Source organism: Papilio xuthus, unplaced genomic scaffold, assembly GCF_000836235.2.
Source record: "Papilio xuthus unplaced genomic scaffold, Pxut_1.1 DF826115.1, whole genome shotgun sequence".
Classification (NCBI taxonomy): Eukaryota; Metazoa; Arthropoda; class Insecta; order Lepidoptera; family Papilionidae; genus Papilio; species Papilio xuthus.
Window position 1 is genome coordinate 712,262 of NW_013532534.1, and position 14,739 is coordinate 727,000.

Genomic DNA, 14,739 nt, shown 5'->3' on the forward strand with positions numbered 1-14,739 from the left:
GCAAACAAGTTTCCAATCAATCATAAGATTGTTACGGAATTAAATCGACTCTTGATCAATCGCCCTTCCGTTATAAAACCGGATAGTAGAGAGTTTACCTAAAATTTACATTAAAATCGCCAACAAATAGAAAAAAATTGTATAAAACTCGAGGGTATTGTTGTATAGATTCGTAACGGCCGAATGCGTAATAATGCTGGGCAGATATTCACCAAGTCTATAACATCGGCGTTTGCGCACAGCTGTCGCTGTCGCCTCGCACACGGAAGGGAACCGATACTATTGTGCAAAAACAATAACCACCATAGAATTTTACCTGATATTAACATTTTTTAATATCCCATAGCATTGAATAATTAGTGTAAATAACAAACGAAATAAAGTAAAACTATAGACTATGAATAAATAAATAATAATGTTCATATTATGCTACTTATCAAAAAAGCATAAAATACTTACATAGGTGTAAATTGTTATGTGGTTAGTAGTATCAATGTTTAATTGTATGAGAATAATAAACGAGATATTCGAGGATAGGTCATTTATACAATCAGAACAAATAAAACAATGTAACTTTCTCACATTAACCCTTTGGTAGAGAAGGAATGCTTCCATTTCTTTACTTGTCATGTCAACGCCATTGAAGGGTCTTTAAGGAAATTTTCTTAGCTTTAATTATATTTATGTAGAATTTTCTATATCCAAACAATTCTGGGTTCAGCCAATTATTTAAAAATAAATTATAGTTCGCCAATACAATCAGTTCTTAAATTTGCTACAGGGAACTTGTTAAACAGTGAACTTTAAATAACCAAGTTATGTTTCCAAGTAGTTACTTTGTTTAATTATCATGGCATAAAATATTATAGTTAAAATTACGACCTTAAAAGTTACACTTTAACTATCGTAAAACAATCTAATTAGAGCTCGATTCCGTGATATTGTCAAGGTCAAACACAAGAAAAAAAACATCAATAAAAATTGTTTTATTGTAAGTAGTTAAATAACTTCTTGTGTCATTTCAATTGAACAATAGTTCATTTCTGCGCATCGTATACCTCGTCGACCGGTTTTGCAAAGATTTGTCCATACCGGACAATGACACCGGTCGATGTCATAAAATCGGGTTGCTCCAATTTGCGAAACTAATGTAAACGAAGCTTTGTTTGCTGTAATAACGCAATAGGACAGCCGGCTTGCGCAGCGCACCGCGGCGCACTTTGTTTCAAAAGCTTTTGTTAACTTTCGCTTTTCAATTTTTATTTCGCTACCTAAGTCACTTGGGTTGTGACGCGTTGTTATATTTTGCAAATATCATATACTTCGAATTATTATATTTATTTTCTATGCGAAAATATTGAACTTGATGTATACCAGAGTTGATAAGTGGCTATAATCGCTAGATACGTAGACCATAAATTAATAAATAGGCAATAATATGATTTATAAACATTCAGTTGTCTTCCTTCTAGTTAATAAATATTAAGGTATAAATTCAAATCTGTATTTTTTATTGTTTATACTCTAAAGTGTTAAAGGAGTCTGTGCTCTAATTCTATACAAAATACATTCAACGGGTTTACTAAAGCGATATTTCACCGATAAAATCCTACAAAACATTAAAGAGAACGAAAGAAAGTGAAAGTCTCAGATGATTTTCGAGAAGTCCTTTCATTTACTTGCAAAGTGTCCTTGAATTTTGCATGGGCAAGGCTTAATTGCGGTTTCGCGTCTTCAAAGAGTTGGCTCCTTTGAAGTGTACGACGCGGCGGAGAGAACAGCTTCGTCTTGCCTACAACACGCCTCTGTCTGCGTCCGCAGAACAAAAGAGTTCTTTTCACTTTCACCTTTTTAAAAGACCTGCGATCATGTTGATAAAACAACTCGTTTTAATATTAAAATAAATTATATGTCACATTTTCTTGCTATACTTTTGCGGTCACCAATTAGTATAAAGTTTATCTTTGATTTATTTTACATAGATTGTGTACCAACGTTAACCTTTAAAAAAAAGTGAAATGCAATTGTTTGTTTGCCCGGGACCTATTTGAAGCAAAAATTAAATGGCAATAAATATTTTAAAAGGAGTATTTCTATAACCAACATCATGTACCATCGAAATGTTTGGTTTTTAACCTATTAAAAGTAATATTGAAACGATAACAATAAATAAAGCTTTGAAACGAGCTTAGGTTTACCAAAAGAAGCAGAGATAATATCAACAAGCAACGAATAGGTGGCCAAGCCAGTCGCTAATTAATAGCGAAATAATATCGAATATTGGCTTAAGATAAAATCTTTAACAAGCACCTGCGTTCATGGCAAATGTTTATCTGCGAATACAAGCGGGACAAAGATCTTGTTGTTGCCTAATTTATAGATATCTTAAAGAAACGAGGGCCGCTTCCGAAAGCGAGGCAAGGTGCGACGGCGTGTGCGAGATAACAAACCCAAACATCCTGCTAAACAATGATGATGCACCGAAATAGAGAGAAGGTTCAAACTTTTTTAAGTAAAAAACCTCCCTACTTAAGTTAATACAAACAATTATAGACGTTGAAGTATTAACATAAGGTACATTTTCCGATAAAAATCACAGTCGCGTGCCGGCAGCAGGTGGGAAGTGGTCCTTAAAAAACTAACAATCTTTTGCGCTGTGCATTGTCGCGGCACAGGCGCAGTCGCGTCCAAAATAAACTTTTCTTTACTTAGCGCGAGATGTCATTAGTGATGCACTCGATACTAACAAAACACACATGTTTACATAATATTTTATACAACTTTATACGACTATTTGACTATAATAGATGTCGTAACTAATGATTTATTATAGTTTACTTATCTTTTTAAATTATTTTCCTTTAAAAACGTAAGATGTAATAAGTAAAGATTTTTGCATAAAATCCCTTATCATTAAATGCTTCTATCACTATACAAAAAACTGCAAAATGTTATGATCATTTTGTTAGCGATCATCGAATAATACACATTTGGTAAGTTAATATATAATTTGTTCTAGACATTGAATAGACAAAAACATGAAAACCATTTAGATATAACGTATACTACATATGTACCAAATGTTTTACCAGAGATAACAGTAATTAAAAATACAATTACTAATAATAGTTTGAAGGGTGTAGCTTCCTTACGTCGGAATAAAAAGCGAGCAGAGATGGGGCGGCGCGGCGCGTGCGCACTAAAACGTATAAATAGTAAAACCCAGTAAAAATAGCGTCCGCGGGCGCGATAAAACCGCTTAATTTACGCGATACGCCGCCAAGACCCGACACTTATGCTTTTTATGCGTGTTGTCTTTGTGTCAATAGATGCCTCGGGACTTATCGCACGCCGAACTATGTACCAACCCAGCTCGGCCCAGTAATTATTGCCCCACACAAATATTTAAGATTTCTTCCAAGCTATGTAAAATCTTTAAACAGATAATTAAGAGAAATAATAGATATACGCATGCATTCAATTATAGCTATTCAAATTCTACTAGCGGCCGCCCGCGACTCCGTCCGCGCGAATTAAAAAAAAAACCTGAATAGTAGCCTATGTGATCTTCCAGACTATGTTCTATTTGTATTTCATATTTCATCGCGATCCGTTCAGCCGTTCTGGAGATATCATACAGACATCCATCTATCCCTCTAAACATTCGCATTTATAATATTAGTAAGACTAGCATTTGCCCGCGATTTCGTCCGCGCGAAATTATAATTAGTAATAAATGTTGCTTATGTCTCCCCGGGGAAAGAGATAGCTCTTTATGAAATATTTTAGGGCGTATGGTAGTTGTTAATAAACTTTAAACCTATGCTTTCTATCAATTATCAACTCTACATTTACATGCGAATGTATCAAAATTGATTAATTAATAACAAAGAAACAAATCATTATTATTCGTCTTGAAATCCATTAAAACAAATGATGAATCCTGACAATAATATCTTAACTTCAATTTTAGTTGTGTTTCAGTTAATTCGTAATGACTTGTGTTTGAAATAAAAAAAATATAAATTATTAAAAGATAAGTTACATAATTCATCAAGAATATTTGATTACTAATAAACAATAAAGTTAATTTACTAATTGCCACTCATCAAGAAAGTACGATATTAATTTCCGAGTTTTGAAACTCTTTGCAATCTTAATTAAACGGATTAAATAATGTCTATTCTAACTATTGATTAGTCATTGGTTCTCAACATAAAAATCGCTATATCAAGTACAAATAATAATTTAATTCGATGATATTAATACATGTCATTTTTAATTAATTTCATATTTTTTTCTTTATCATGGCTACTGAGTCATACAAAAGCAAGAAGGTATTCAACTACGAAATACTATTATTGATGCATGAAACAGACAATGGTAAAAAAGTTTTAACACAAATAAATAAACACGTTTTCAAAACAGTGCATAAATTTTAGCAACTTTCTCAAATTAGTAAAAGAAAGCACCGCCCGGTCCGGAATCGGACAGAAGCCGGTCATAAACATAAAAAGTGCTTATGTGCTGCTCGTTACCGGGGGCTAAAAAAGTGTAGTAGAAAAGGAACATAATGTAGTAGCGGCCATAAAAAGTGAATGCGTTGCGTGCACGTGGAGTGCACCGGGGTATGCAAGGGGCGAGGCGCGGGGTAAGGGGCGCGGGGTCGCGGGGCAGGCCGGGAGAGGTGGGGCGTGGGGGTGTGTTTACCGCGCGGAGGGCGGCCTGCTCGCTCGCCGGCAACGCCAGTGTTGTGGTAGGTCCCACGGAAAGCGCCCGCATCGCGCTAACAATCATTCGCGATCGCGACTCCGTACCGACGGAACACGTCATCGGTCATTACAAGTTAATTATACAAGCGATAATTGGAGAGTTCAAGAAATTAAAAGACATTTGAGGTAGTGACAATCAATGATTTATCCGTGTTATTGTATGTGAGATGGCCTTGTCGTTGCAGTCGACGCAGAACTCTAGAGGTTTGTTTTCTTTCAGTTGTTTACGAATTTAATATTTTTGCTTGAGCATGTGTTAAAGTTGAAAGTTTGAAAGTGAGCGCGCGCGACATGCGTGTTGCGGCGGCAGGGATTGGCCGCGGCGCGCGATCGCACACAACATATGCTATTTGCATTCGCTCCGAACCTTGTCAGACTCAATGGACCGTAGCCACCGCCGTACGCGTAGCAAAGCGCTACGAAGTAGATGCTACGACGTCTGACATTACGAAAAGATTTCAATACATAATGATTATTTATCGCTTAAGGGTTTTAGTTTAAATTAACTGCTTTATTTTAATTTTCACTTATGCTTTATATTGTATCTATATGTTTTTTTTTTAATTATTGATATCACAAAATATTGCTATTTCCAAAACGTTTAAATTTACAATTCGCTTTATTACTGCTCTATTTATATTACAATTAAATAATTTAACTTACGATACTATACAGTAACATTAATATTGCCAGGGATTTTTTTGTCCTTAATAGAAATTCAAAATTGGCCAAATATCCTGAATTTTTATGGAAAATTATTAAGGTTCCTCCTTTGCTAAAATAACATTCAAGCTGAAATTAAAATATAGATGGACATTTTTTTCATTTCAGTACAGTAAGATTAAATTAAGCAGTTTAGTGCTTTCTTTTTTTAAACTTAACTTTATATATACTAAGTAGATTGTGATACAATAATAAAATAATTAAATTTGTCAATTATAGGCATCTTTTATACGCTCATTGTAAACATTGATGATTGATGAAATTGACAAGCAAATTGAAGGGCGGTCTTTTGACTTAGAGACTAAACCAAGTAAAAAAAAAATTAACTTAATGTAACGAAAATATGCTAATAACCTACTATATTAAGAAGACTACAGAATATTGATTACTTAATTAGTAATCAATCTTTATTAATTAAGTTGCAATCAATCTGCTCTTGCGTAATAATTGAAGCAAATATTGTCACCAATATTTAACACTAAATTCGGCATACAGTCGTTTAATGATTTCCCATATGGTCGCTTTGTGTAGAATTCATATTAAATCTACACTAAGGTGCTCCCTATACCGCTTAATGATTCTTAGTATTAATAATTAATACTAACATAGTTTTAATTAGGTTTTATTAAGTATATTACATACGTATATTATACAGCCGCAGTTATCAAATCCATTGATACACTTGTATTAAAACATATCGATCTCCGTCTTATTTAAAGAGAACGAGAGGGATGACAATTGTTTTTTTTCCTGTGCCACAATTAGATAATAGAAGCCGCATAAGAAGGCGCGTGTAGACGACTCTTAACCCTAAAGCTGCCGAAACCGTAGCAGCTCACTAATCTGCGCGGCTGCTCGCGCCGGCCACTTGTTAGACCTCGCCGTGTTGCTGTGTCGCCTCTAATCTTGTTAAATACCTAATTAGGTCATATGTTTACAATACAAAGGTAAACTCAAGTGCAATCCTAATTAGCCTTAAAAAAGTTTAAACATTACTTCTAATCAAAAAAAAAACTAGACTACTAGAAACTAGAGTTCGTTTCAGAAAATCTACAATTAGTTGTATTGAAAAATAAATTGTTTGCTTTAAGTACCTAACGATGACACAAAGGATTATTTGTAACTTGGAAAACTGTAGTAAAATCTACTGAAAAATAGCTTAAAAATATATGTTATATAATACATAAATTTGTAAGAATTAAAATAGAAATGTTATTAAATATAGATTTAAATATCGTGTTAAATGCTACAACTATTTTTAGTGATAAAAAATTGTAGAGCCGACTAACAAAACCATAGCGCAACAATATGTTATGGAGTGGCGACCGCGAGTGAGTCCATAAAGGTATTGAGAAAAGGGATATTGACAAATATTTATGACGTATAAACAGGGGATAATTACAACTCTTTAGTGCGTAAAAAACGAAGTATAGAAGGGTGCGTTTGTAACACTGTAAAAATTTATCACCATTTCTGTCAGCCGACGGGACGCCTCACAAAAGATCCGTCGTAATAAAATCATTATGTATGATTTATTGTGTATTTTTTAATAAATTAAAATCCCATAAAGAGCGCAATTAATTAATCACGTAATTTTAATAGAATGATAATGTAGTAATGAGTAATTGAAAAAGGACATTTTACATGGAAATATTTACCCGAATTTATTAAAAAAAATTACATATCTAGATTTAGATACTACATATATCTCATTGTTGTGGCGTTTATAAATTATTCAATACTTTATATAAAAATTATTGTTCGAATGCGAAATATTGATCATATTTTTTTCTTCACTTTCAATATTTGCAACTTGCAATCTAAGTTACATCTCACAGCCGTATAACTAGTATTTTACCTGATAAATCATACGCCGTCGGAAAAGTTATAGATAATAGTTAATCTTAGGATTCTTTTGTTTCAACATAATTATACCACTACGCTATCATTTCAGGAAATTTTGAAAGACAAAGTAATTATGGTTTTTCGATATATAAAACTTGTTCTAATCTATTTTCAGGTTAATATTATACCTAAAATTAAAAAAGTACACAAAGATTAAAAACAATAGAACATGTTTATTAATTATCACAATTACAATGTATCCTAACAAATACGTAGTTAAACAAACACGTGGATTTAAATAAGCTGGCATATAACTGTATTTACAAGAATAATCTAGTAATCTCATTACAGTTGGACATGTTTGAGTAGTTATTTATGATTTTTTCACGATTTTACGCAAATTGGATTTTATGTCATTTCGCATCTCAGTGTTTTTCTGCAAAGATACGATAAAATTAAATATTTTTATTTCAAATTCTACGAAAGTGACAAGTTTAATTATTTTTAATCCAACTTTTACAAGTTGGTTACAAAGGCATTTCATATGCTTTGGTATTAATTAATTTGTAATTTAAGGAAATGTAATATGCTTTTAAAATTATTGTAACATTAAAAGTCAAGTCACATCTCGAATAACTCGATGCTCGTCTTTCAAACACCAAAGAATGTTATTAAAAAGTTATGGAATAAGTTCCGGCTACGTGCTGCGACGCGACAGACACTGCCGCACAATTACAAACTTTAAAATAGAGCTTTCTTCTACGCAACACATATCCAAACTGAATTTGCTTGGCCCACTACGTTTGACCTTAATATGAAATTAATTTTAATAATACTTGAGACTGTAAAATGATAACAAACGACAAAATGTTCGTCTTTCAATTAAGCGCGGCCGCTCGGGGGGCGAATTAATTCAACGGCTAAGTAGATAATATGAGGAAAGAGCTCCCTTCTCCGCGCTTCACGCCTCAAGGAGAACTTTCAATTATGATTTTGTCTAATTTTAATTAAGTGCTCTCAAAAAGGCTTTTCTTCGTCGAAATTAATATTTGAATATAATTTGGGTGGAGCGAGCGGGCGGAGTCTGCCGCCGGAGGAATAATTAATTCCATTATGTAGGTAAGTGGTCCGGTCGCACCCCGCTTCCCCGCTCCTCGGGGCCCTCGCCTCGCCTCCCGGACTGTCACTACGCTGGGCCTTTCGTAGTCGGACACACTCATTTCAAATAGACCTCTTCAATAATATGTCAGTAGCGTATCCGAGGTTTAACCGAAAACTCATTTGCTATATTGCAAAGTTAATGATAATGAGTTTTAAATGCGAAGACATAAGGCACAAGTTGTAGGCTATGGAGTTTGCGGTAAGCAGCGCTGCGGCGGCGGCAATTTGCGCAACAGGTCGGGGCGGAAGCGACCTGCAGCGGCAGCGTGATTGCGACCAAATGTTTCCTCCGCGACGTCTGCTTTACCGTTTTTGCTCCGTTTTTTGCCTCCTCGCGCTGATAAGTATGCTATCGATAGGTTCGACTGCGTATTTATTTAGGCCGAAACTAACCCGTGACGGAAATAATCGCGACAAACTTTTTGTTATAAGTTATAACATGCAAGAACCTATCTTATATTTTGTCATAGTTTTCACTTGTATTCGGCCGTAGTTTTCACAACAGTCACTAGTATTAATTGCTGTAATTGTAACTTAAAATTACATTAAAATGATGTGAAGCTAATTATAGGCATTAAAAAAGAGTAATAAGAAATGAAGAAGAAATTTATCTAGTTAATTACAATTTTGTTAAATTATATTTAATAATTGACTGTGACTATAAAATTATAATAATGACTTTTTTTGTTCGTAGGTGTGTCGGTAAGGCCGCTGTCAAGTATGCGTCAGGAATCTCTGCCGATGCTGGCGGAGCGGCTGCTGGCGAGTCGCGCGGCCGCGTTGGTAGCCGGCCTGCCTGCCGAGCTGTACTCCGGCGCGCTGCTCGCTGCCTGGCCGCCCTCGCCGCCCGCGCCCCTACTGCCCCCGCCCGAGCTGGACCGAGCTCGAAAGCGGCGCCGCACGCCCAAACTGGACGACAGCACCTCTACCGCACCGCCTTCTCCTCCCTCCTCTGGTTCTTCCCCCGGCGCGGCTGACCCACCGCGCGACAAGCTCTTCACTTGCAAGGTGTGCTCGCGCTCCTTTGGCTACAAGCACGTCCTACAGAACCATGAGCGCACCCACACCGGTGAAAAGCCCTTCGAGTGCGGCGAGTGCCACAAGCGCTTCACGCGCGACCACCACCTCAAGACCCACCTCCGCCTCCACACGGGGGAGAAGCCCTACAGTTGCCCGCACTGCCCACGCCACTTCGTGCAGGTCGCGAACCTACGTCGGCACCTCCGCGTGCATACTGGTGAGCGCCCGTACGCCTGCGCTCGTTGCCCCGCACGCTTCTCCGACTCTAACCAACTGAAGGCGCACGCCCTGGTGCATGAGGGAGACGCGCCGTTCGCGTGTCGTTGTGGCGCGAGGTTCAGGAGACGGCAGGCGGCCGCACTGCATCGCTGTGCTGGTGCCGGCTGCGAAGCGGATGCGCCCAGCCCTCCGGCCGCCGCGGCTGCCGACTGGCGCTGGGATGACTGGCCCGAGCAGACGGAGCCCGAAGACCTGTCACTGCCCCGGAGGCCGGCCACCCCGGACTCCCCAACCGACCTTCGCGTGCACGCCGCGTAGTTGCCCCGCGCCCCGCGCCTTGCGCCTCTTCCCATGCGCCGCCGAGCCGGTATATGAGTTCCTTCTCTGTAGACTGCGCAAAGTCGTCACCTCGCCTACGCCGAGAGTTCTACTCGCCCGGCTATTTGTCGTACCGTTATTTCAAAGTATTACCTACCGCTAACGCTCACTGTAATAAATTATTTAAGTTGCCGTTTTTTGCACATATTTCCTCGGTAAGACTACCGCCGTAGTCGCTTTAGGTAGTCGTCCATTGACTTTTTACAGTTTTGCATTTGCAATGTCATAAAAAGAACACTTTTTCATGATGTTACAGTTTAAAATTTTATTGTTGTGCCATTTGCATAATCGCAAGGCGAGACGATGCAAAAACTAGACCATTTTTATTCTTTTGTTTTGCAACTCATGGAACATAGAGCGTCTTACACAAAAGGCATTTTTTGATTTATTGCGTCTTTGTCCGTTTCGCGATAGAAAAACACGTTCGTTATGGTTGACGTTCATCGATCTCGTTGCGACGTCCCTCGCGGCGGCGACGAGAGGCGGCGAGCGCGGCCGGAACCCGCCGCCGCCACGCCGCGCCGCCGGGAAGGCCTCGCCGCGACATTGCTTATTACTCCGCCGGTTACAAAGACCGGTTAACAATCGGTGATTATTAGGTATCGATTCGTCCAAGGTTCCGCGCCATTGTGCGCGCCCTCATCCGCCGCGACTCGCGATAACCGCTTCATAAATGCCCTTTCTTGCCCGATTCACAGATTTTGCTAAAGCTTTTCAAATTTTACTTGTTTCTTAATAAAAGCACAATAATTCTAATTTCTCAAATATCGGCAAATGCGTAACTGATACTTTCTCGTTGTACAATTATAGGGGATAGTTATTTGGAATCAATGGAGCTTTACCGGTGGGTAATTAGGAGTAGATGGCGTGCCGAACGGCCGGGCGAGCGGGATACGGCCACGGCGCGACCCAGCGCCCAGCTTCTGTATATAATGCTATCTTCTAATCAAATTATTTATTATTTATCAATTAGTCGTAAGCATTCTATAAAATATATGACTGTTGTATACAGTCGAATAAATTTGTATATATATTTTGTTAGTAATAGGTAGATTGCTATCAGAGGGGTATTTATAAATGTCAAAATTATTTCTTAGTATCGAGATTACATGATACAGAAAAATCTGTATGAATAGTAGGTGTTATGATAAGGATTTCTAAATGTCTTAATCGAGTTCATGTACACTCGGAATTGTTCTCGTTAGATAATGAAATAGTCGTAAGTTACAAATTATTTAATGTGGATTGTGTATATACGTTAGTGTTAAGATTCAATTCTCAGTGCACATGGATCTTGTTGTGTTTATATATGATGTATGTATGTAGAGCTCCGAGTGAGCGGCGACGAGCAGGAGTCCTGAGCATTGACGCAATTTGTTCTACGGGTATTAGTCTCCTATTAGTTGTAGTGTGTTTATTTTATTCGTTTTCATTGTGATCTCTTAACACGAAATTTCCTTCTGAATGTTTCGCGCACATGGATTAACGAATGTTAGCGGTATTGATTGTTGATTATTATTATTTTATTTTTAGTCGTAAGTATTCGATGGCTGTAGTGTTTACTAGGATATATCGATATAAAAAACTACGTAATAAAATATTTTTTTCCAAAGAAATACTAGGTACAAAATAAAATGTGTACAAATAATTAAAATACTATCGATTAGGACTCGTAATTATCGATGTTGGAATGTTGTATTTAACATTAGTTAGTGTAATGCTGTGCGGTGCCATTATCTACCTCATTCTGATCGGATACTGTTTCAGGGTAACAAGCCAAAGTTGATTATAACACGTACAGACGTACACACATGAACCGTGTCAGATGTCTGTGGACATCGCTTACCAATTCCACAATATGAGACTGATTTTATTGCTTATCCGTTAATTGTAATTTACTAACCTAATTTTGTTGTTCGATAAATATTCTTGATCTTCTTTGTGTTATTTTTACTCGAATAAATTAAAATGACATAAAATATTAACATATTAAAAATATATTAGGAACATTCCAAGCAAAAACAACTTCTCAATGATTTAAAACCAAAGCCAGCAAGATAATTTACTGTTTATAATTCGGGTTGACGAGAACGAACTGCTACCCAATATTTTGTAAATCAAATTTTGGTATTGTTGTCATGGGTTATACCTCAATTATAATGAAAGGAACATTCTAGACGTTTTATCTTTTAGATTTAAATGATATTCAAGATTTTAATACAGTTTATAAAAGTGCTATGTAACATCCCAAGTGTCATTTTAATTTAATCGATTAATATAATATTTAACTTGCGAGAGATCGCAAATCTATTTCTTATGTAAGATTGCAATTGATATGAGTTCCTATTTTATTGATATTTTTAAAATATATTGTTTCCTTTCATATTCGTTTATATTCATTAATTAATGTGAAGCAGCAAAACTGTTATTGCTTATAATTTGAAATTATGTTGCGATTTTGAAAATGAATCAGACGTCGCACCCTCCCTCTCCACAAGCTACCTCATCTTCGGAAAACAGGTGACCTTTCATTTGAAAGGCAAAATGTAATTCGTGAAAGTGTTTTGAATGTACAAATTATTATAAGAACTATTTGTGACATCGTTATTATACGACGAATATATGTATTTCATTATCTATGTCCAGTACATAATTATTAAATAAAGAGCGATGTTTGTTATTTATTTTTATTGTTTTATTAAAAACCAACTTATTACTTCGTTTATTGTCTTATGTTTTGTAAGAACAGTAACGGACTATTGACTAAATGGAACACAAAGTTCAAATGAAAATATATTCAGTAGACTTGTAATGCAAGTGAAGTGCAATTATAATTCAAATTCGGTGTAGAAAAAGTAATGTCAAGTTACAAGGATAAAGTAAAAACACTAAAAACATAAATCCGACTTAAAGATGTTTATACTAAGAGCATCAGACTATGAAGGCCGTTTCATTAACAAGGTGCAAAAAATAGTAACTGTTAGAATGTGACATCAAATTGAAACTCTACTTAATCTATGATGAACGATAAAAATGACAAAAATACTTATTCAATTCTACTCTGCATGGGAGAATGAGTTGGTAGACTGATTCATTGCACTTTTTGTAACAAAGAATGAGATAGATAGAGCAATAAAACAGCCTACAGAATTACTGTAATAGCTTCTTTCTTTAGTTTCTTTTAAAATCTGATTTAGTCAATATTATAGTTTTTATTTTAGTATTTATGTCAGTACAAAGATGTCACAGGACAGAGCGAAGTGGAAGAGACTTACGACCTTGTGGGATCCAAGTTAGACAGAGAGGGAATTTTAAGAGTTTAGGACCTAAATAGACCTACCTAGCTTGCTTGAAAAAAAGTTGTAAAGTAAAGCACAAAGGCTATACACACCGAAATAAGTTACACCGAGATAATTTATTATCTATCATCAAATAAAACAAATTCTATAATAGATATTATGTTTTAAAATATTAACTTTATATATAATATTTTACACGAAGAGTCTTAAATCTATGATATTAAATAAAACATGAAATACGAATACTTAACTAAAACTTGGTTTTGTAGTGTTTTTGTTATTTAATGTGGATATCAATTGTATTTATCTTATTTTATTTTACTAGCAAATTGTGTATGGGTATAATAAAAGGTGAAAACACTAAAACTAATAATCATCAAATTAGGTCTTGTTTTTTGAATCTAGAAAAACATCGATTAAAAAGGAATACAGTAAATTTATCTAAGTAATGGGGATAGCAATAACAAAGGTTTAGGGTGTGATGTGGGTAAGTTGGCTCCATTCAAGAGTTAAGTAGTAAGGGAGGAGTGTAATTTATCTAAGATCGAGCGTAAGTAATGAGTTGTCCCGACGATATAATGACACTCCTGCCATTATATCTCGCACGCACACCAACAAAAGATTTTCATTATTCTCTACACTAATATTGTAACACATACTTCTTTTAAGATTGTAAAAATATTTTTAAACATGTTTACACAAACAATAATTGTAGATTAATTTGTAACATCTCACTATAAAAACTAGTCCAAATTTCGGCGACAAGAAGTGACAATAGAAAGAATATGCATAGAGAAGTCACTGAAAATATTATCCATCTTTCAGTCGGGCACAAATATTACAATTTGGTTGAAATTGATAAACAGAATCACTTGTGTAACACCAACTTATTGAATATGACACAGTATCTAAATATGCTCTTCCGTTGCTATCTTAGTAATGTTATAAATGCGAAAGTTTGGTTGAATCGATGGATGTTTGTTACAAGGTATCTCTTGAACGGCTCAACGGATCTCGATAGAATTTGGCACAGATGCAGAACATAATCTGCAAAAACACATAGGCTGCTAATTAAGTTTTTTTAATTCCACGCGGACCCATCGCGGCAGTCAGCTATACATAACCGTAACGTTTTGACCTAATACACTCAGGAACAAAAATTCAGGTGGTATTTATCGATATAAATCTATCCTATCCTAGGTAAACCTATAATTTGTGAAACGTCTCATGTCGCACACTCGCGAGACCATCGCATGGGAATCCGTCTGGTGTTTATTAATCACCCCCCATCCCATCCCGCAGCGTCACCCTCTTTGCAAATA

The 14,739-nt window shown here is 36.1% G+C and overlaps 1 protein-coding gene across 1 annotated transcript; it reads left to right on the top strand.

The window, feature by feature from the left end:
- The first annotated feature begins 4,860 nt into the window (after window positions 1-4,860).
- Window positions 4,861-11,664, top strand: LOC106123331 (protein krueppel). The gene is made up of 2 exons (XM_013319583.1): window positions 4,861-4,976; window positions 9,196-11,664. Exons 1-2 carry the CDS (start codon window positions 4,940-4,942, stop codon window positions 10,056-10,058), a joined length of 900 nt encoding a protein of 299 aa, XP_013175037.1. The 5' UTR covers window positions 4,861-4,939; the 3' UTR covers window positions 10,059-11,664.
- Window positions 11,665-14,739: the final 3,075 nt, after the last annotated feature.